Below are 6,358 nucleotides of genomic sequence, written 5' to 3' on the forward strand. Positions count from 1 at the left end.
TTGCTTAAAATAGAAAAGAGGTATCCCCTCTATTGTTTATAGTCTATGGTCTATATAATCTTTCTGCTTTGATCGACGATGTATATATATATATATATATATACATGTGTGCGTTATCACTTATCTTTTGTGATGTGCAAACTATACGAAGTAGTATTTTATATAAATTATTATATATTTTTACTGTTTTAAAAAAACTACGTAATAATAGTTTAGTGATGGCTAAAATAAAATACGCATGTATTATCACAAAAGATGATCCAAACAAAAGGTATTGTAAACCAGTTGATGTTATCTACAAATCTAAAAAGGAAAAAGAACATATATCTCCATCTAATGCACAAGATTTTGATGAGAGTCACGTCTATCAAGTTTATTGGAGGTCGTGTGGAAGCAACTGTAACATTGAAGATAAATGTTGCTCATTTTACAAAGCTCATATTATCAGTCTAGGAGGTTAGTATATTTTAAGATATGTGTCATTTGCAAAAAAATGGATACTTCTGAGTCAAATTATGGCTCCAAAAAAATCTTATTTTTTTGCAAATGACCCATATACATATTCCTTATTGCAACTACTTATATATTTAATTCTATTTTAATTTCTTATATATCTACTTATCTTCTTACAGAATCTGAAGATAAGACATTAGAAGCAGCTAATAAAAGGCAAAAAAGATTTCGATTAAAGAAAAAAATTGATACAAGCTGTGAATCAACTGAAAGTACGGTCGAGGAGGAAGTACAAATATCCGTAAGTCTTTATTATTGTTATTATTTTTATAATCCTCTATTATATAAAAGGGCTTAACGTACCCATGGGCCGTGAAGCCTCTCGGTTTCCACATCTTTTCTCAATTACTTAACATTTAGTAGTCATCTTGATACATAAACATCGTCTACAGGAAAATTTTTTAATTCGTATCTCTTTTAAATCTTCTTTTTAAAACCTTGTGTTTAACAACAGCATTGACAAGGGTAACAATTTCAGACCCGTCTCACAGAACACGAAAGTGAACAGTGCCCCTCAATTAAAACACATAAAGTCAACATAGGCACAAGTTTTTATCACAAAAAGTTAAAATTTTTAGTTACTTATACATACAGTTGACGTTATTTTGTCTATATCGCATCTAATTTGATTTTAATTAAAATTTTTAGTTACTTATACATACAGTTGACGTTATTTTGTCTATATCGCATCTAATTTGAAGTAAAACCAATTTTTCACACTATTTATACATATTGTTACGCATGCTCAGATTTTATTGATAAACAAGAGCAAAATATTTAAATAAATATAACCGGCACAGCCTTCCGAACGTTTAGTCTGCTCTGATACTAAAATATATTTCTAATGAAAAACTATATTAAAACATTCTAGAAAATTTTAACATACAAAATTAGTAATATTTGTAATATTTGTAATGTTAGTAGTATTTTAACGTACAAAGTTGCTGGCACGTGCTGCTATCTGTGTACTATTATCACATTGTGATATTAACATACACAGAAAAAAAAAACTCGCCTAACCTTTTATATCTTTGTAGTTATTATTATAATATAATTTTTTTCAAATTTTCCTTAAAGCTATAAATATTTATACCTTACATAAATGGAGTGACGTTAGGAGCGGCTGACCCTGCTAGTTATATTATTACTTTTTATTATGTTTAAACACATGCGTATATTGGTGGTTCCTGTAGGATAGATTATTGCTAATCGAGTTACATAGGTCCAAGCTTGTCAATTTTGAAGTTTTTGTATTCTTCTCATGTTTTTATTAATGGGTAATTGTAACGATAATGTTAAGTTGACACTGAACATACTGTACACAAAAATACCCTACAAAAATTTATTCTCCTACACGGAAAAATTATACATAGATATTTTCTACATAAGAATTCCCTACACACGTTTATGGTTATTTTATTGCCTTGCAAAACTCTACAGAAGCGTATAACCTATTATTGTAACAATGGTATAACAATAGGTTATACGCTTGTGTAGAATTTTGCAGTGGAGTAAAAATAACCAAAAATGTGTGTAGGGAATTCTTATATAGAAAATATCTTTGTAGAATTATTCCGTGTACGAAATAAGTTCATGTAGGGTATTTTTGTGTACAGTATGTTCGGCGTCGTTAAGTTCATGTTTGAAATTTGAACTATAAGATGTATGTATTTATGTTAATGTTATTTATGGCTATAATAACCAAAAAAAACAAGTACATATATTTATTATCTATGATCTAAAATACGTTTGGTGCTAATAGGAAAAGTCGATATTTTAAAAATTAATCACTGAAATTGCTGTACGACATAGATAACCCAACCAATTTTTTTTTTTGATTTTCGGTTTTTATTATTCTTTACTGTCATGATTTTTTCAAAACCTTGGACTATTTATTTTTGAAAATGTGATTCTATTTAAAATTAGCACCTTTTTTATCATAACAATTCAATGAAATGGTCAATCTTGAAATCTTGCGGGAGAAAATAGAAAATTATAAGCTGTTGTAGAACCATTATTAACATATTTATTAAATAAATTATATATTTAAAAAAATGAAAAAATATTTTTTTTTTTTAAATCAAAAAATGGCCATTAAATCGGCTTTAATTGTCAAAATTAGAAAAAAAATTTCCCGAATTTTACTAATATAACTATATTTTTTAATAATAATTTCATATATATGTGTGTGTGTGTGTGTGTGTGTGTGGGCCTTTGCTGCGTGTTTTTATCGCTATCAAACTATTGTCGCTGTCAATTTCCTACATTTACACCCCCCCCCCCCCACACACCCCGTCACTCACGTGATTACTCACGCGTTTACTCACGCGATATCTCACTTTGCGATATACTAATATTACGATACGAGTGCGCAAAGTGGATCGTTCCCGCACAAGCAAAGTAGTGTGGTAGAGTAGTTCACCCTCGTGGGACAATATCGCCCGAGCGAAGCGAGTATCGTACGATATTTTATGAAATAACGTGAATAAACCGAGATTTATTGAGTGCATTTTTGCACGTGCGTGACCTAAATCGAGGTTTAGGCCACGGCGTGTCATAAACTATTATAACCAAAATGTCCATTTTTAAAAAAAAATATAAAAACGCTTGCTTGTACAGGTAAAAAAAATGAAAAAAGGCCTGCTGCTGAGGTTAGCGCCCAAGCGATTTTACGTGATATATTACATAAAATATTTATGCTATGAAAGGCAATATATAATATTGTAGTTATTTTGTATAAAATGATTGTTTAAATAAACTGTATATTATATTTATAGCAATCGAGTAAACTTGCTACAAGTAAAGGAAATATTATTAACTCCAGTAATGTTATCCAAAGTACAAAAAGAGCATTTTATTACAAACAAGAAAGCAGCTTTGTCTCGATGATGCAAATGATGATGATAAATCTACCGATGAAGGTGTAATAAAAAAAAGGCGCATATCAGAAATGTGTGAAAACCTTAGTTTAGGGTAATCAAAATTTCTATTCAAAGGCTTATAATTATTTTTAAAAACTTCTTAACGTCTGTAAATGTAAATAAACATGAGAATTTATACAATTGAATGTTAGCATGTTTAATAATGTTATTACTTTTAGACAGAAATTAATGGTTTTAAATCGAATTTTAAATTAAAGAATTTCCTTAGTATAAATGTGTACCCTGCTAACAAAGTTAATAGAAGTTGATAGAAATCAATAAGATTTTTTATCGACTTGAGACTAACTTTTATACCATTTTTCGCATTAGTACTTTATAAAAGGCGATAACATCGATATAAGTCGATAAAATTCTATATGAAAAAATTCAATAGAAATAGATGGAAGTTTAAGAAGATTGAGTCTATAGCTTTTAAGTTGATTTTTTGGTATAGAATTTTATCGACTTAAATCGATGTTATCACATTTTATCAAGTTCTAATGCAAAAAATGGTCTTAAAAGTTAGTCTCAAAGTCGGAGAAAAAATCTTATTGATTTCTATCAACTTCTATTAACTTTTTTAGCAGCGTACATACGTATATTTTTATATTTTTTTAATTATTTTTAATGCAAATGAAAATAGTTTTAAAAATAATACAAATTATTTATTCTGGGTTGTAGTGCAATTGGTGATTCCACGAAATTACTAACAATAAGGAGCCACGCATCGTTTACAAAAGATACCATTAAATACAATGCCTACTCGAAACGATTCAATGTCATCTGGGTTTTCTACACTTCCATTAAAACTGTCGAACAGAAGTCCCTTCAACTCGAACCTTTTTCTAAATCAACTGCTCCTCACCTTCCTTTACTTGCAATAAAACCTAAGCGAAGTTACAGTCTTGCTTGTCACAAAATGTTACGCCAAAGTCACGATCGAATTCCGAAAATAAAGTCACGGTCTAGGTTTAAGTCACGGTTTAGGTCTAAGTCACGGTCGAGGTCTAAGTCACGGTCTAGGTATAAGTCACGGTCGAGGTCTAAGACACGGTGTAGGACTAAGTCACGGTCTAGGTCACGGTCGAGGTCTAAGTCACGGTCGAGGTCTAAGACACGGTGTAGGACTAAGTCACGGTCTAGGTCTACGTTGCGATCTAGGTCTAAGTCACGGTCTAAATCTAACTCACAGTCATTGTCTAAGTCACTGTCAAGATTACAGTCACCGTCTAGAATGAAATCACGATCAAGATCACAGTCGCCGCCAGGAACGGAGTCGCTGTCAAGATTACGGGCACTTTCAAAGTCACAATCAAGATCACAGTCGCCGTCTGGATCGAAGTTACAATCTAACACTAAGTCACGCTCTAGGTCTAAGTCACGTTCTAGATCTAAGTCACGTTCAAGGTCAATTTCAAGTATCGTTGGTGGTGTGTCTTTCGACCTCTCAAGATTTTCGTCAAAATCAAGGTCTAAGTCACGTTCTAGGTCTAAGTCAAAGACAAGGTCAAAGTCAAAGTCACGTTCTAGGTCTAAGTCAAAGACAAGGTCAAAGTCAAAGTCAAGATCTGAGTCAAAGTCAACGTCTAAGTCACGTTCTAGATCTAAGTCAAAGTCAAGGTCAAAGTCACGTTCTATATCGAAGTCAAAGTCAAGGTCTAAGTCACGGTCTAGCTCAAAGTCACGGTCTAGGTCAAAGTCGAGGTCTAGGTCAAAGTCACGGTCTAGGTCTAATTCACGGTCAAGGTCAAAATCACGGTCTAGGACAAAATCACGGTCTAGCTCTAAGTCACGGTCCAGGTGTAATTCACGCTCTAGGTCTAAGTCACGATCTAGATCTAAGTCACGTTCAAGGTCAATTTCAAGTATCGTTGGTGGTGTGTCTTTCGACCTCTCAAGATTTTCGTCAAAATCAAGGTCTAAGTCACGTTCTAGGTCTAAGTCAAAGACAAGGTCAAAGTCAAAGTCACGTTCTAGGTCTAAGTCAAAGACAAGGTCAAAGTCAAAGTCAAGATCTGAGTCAAAGTCAACGTCTAAGTCACGTTCTAGATCTAAGTCAAAGTCAAGGTCAAAGTCACGTTCTATATCGAAGTCAAAGTCAAGGTCTAAGTCACGGTCTAGCTCAAAGTCGAGGTCTAGGTCAAAGTCACGGTCTAGGTCTAATTCACGGTCAAGGTCAAAATCACGGTCTAGCTCTAAGTCACGGTCTAGGACAAAATCACGGTCTAGCTCTAAGTCACGGTCCAGGTGTAATTCACGCTCTAGGTCTAAGTCACGATCTACGTCTAAGTCACGGTCTACGCCTAAGTCACGGTCTACGTCTAAGTCACGGTCTAGGTCAAAGTCACGGTCTAGGTCAAAATCACTGTGTACGTCAAAGTCACGGTCTCGTTCAAGCTCGCGGTCACGGGTAGGGTCACGAAATAATCCGCCATCCCGTTCTCCTTCTCTCTCTCCCCACCGTTCTAATGCTGGCGATGCCTTGAGGATGGAAATCGATCTGGATCACAATCGCCTGTAAGACAGCAGCATGCACAAGTACAAGTGGAGGATGAAAATGATGATGGTAATAAAATTTTGTTGTTTATATGTGTATATACAAATACCGTGACAAAAAGTGGTTCTATTTCAAATTTAGTAAGCCAAAAATAAAAAATAAAATTTACAAATCTAAAATTTTTAAAATTTGGATTGATGCTTGCTCATTACATTCCAGTTTGCGGTTATTACTTAGTCTTTCAAAATCTAGAACATTATAAATATTTAGATTTATACCTAGATACACATAGTTTAAAAATACTAATCCAAAACTACCGTAGATTTGGATGACGATGAAGTGGGCGAAGAAGATGCAAACTTTCCTGTGTTACAAAGATATAAGCCGAAACTATACAAACGATACAAGAAATATAATCTACTTACAC

At 33.2% G+C, this 6,358-nt stretch overlaps 2 protein-coding genes across 2 annotated transcripts; one reads left to right on the forward strand and one right to left on the reverse strand.

Annotated features, from left to right (window-relative positions):
• The first annotated feature begins 7 nt into the window (after nt 1-7).
• Nucleotides 8-4,243, forward strand: LOC116418000. The gene is made up of 4 exons (XM_031933186.2): nt 8-456; nt 633-754; nt 3,291-3,486; nt 4,116-4,243. The coding sequence occupies exons 1-3, from the start codon at nt 105-107 to the stop codon at nt 3,438-3,440; spliced, it is 624 nt and encodes a 207-aa protein (XP_031789046.2). The 5' UTR covers nt 8-104; the 3' UTR covers nt 3,441-3,486; nt 4,116-4,243.
• Nucleotides 4,244-4,367: 124 nt separating this feature from the next.
• On the reverse strand, nt 4,368-5,799 carry LOC116418001 (cysteine-rich, acidic integral membrane protein-like; the record flags this gene model as incomplete). Its single annotated transcript, XM_031933187.1, has 1 exon — nt 4,368-5,799. A coding segment is annotated over one exon (1,432 nt), but the record flags the coding sequence as incomplete, so codon positions are not given.
• Between the last annotated feature and the right edge of the window lie 559 nt (nt 5,800-6,358).

This window comes from Nasonia vitripennis (assembly GCF_009193385.2).
Source record: "Nasonia vitripennis strain AsymCx chromosome PSR unlocalized genomic scaffold, Nvit_psr_1.1 chrPSR_random0010, whole genome shotgun sequence".
Taxonomy (NCBI): Eukaryota; Metazoa; Arthropoda; class Insecta; order Hymenoptera; family Pteromalidae; genus Nasonia; species Nasonia vitripennis.

What these genes read in the sequence shown, in the direction of transcription:
- LOC116418000 (XM_031933186.2), top strand. Translation starts at nt 105, where the DNA reads ATGTGTGCGTTATCACTTATCTTTTGTGATGTGCAAACTATACGAAGT. An exon ending in TCATATTATCAGTCTAGGAG is followed by an intron (nt 457 to 632) that starts GTTAGTATATTT and finishes ATCTTCTTACAG; the next exon opens with AATCTGAAGATAAGACATTA. An exon ending in AGGAGGAAGTACAAATATCC is followed by an intron (nt 755 to 3,290) that starts GTAAGTCTTTAT and finishes TTATATTTATAG; the next exon opens with CAATCGAGTAAACTTGCTAC.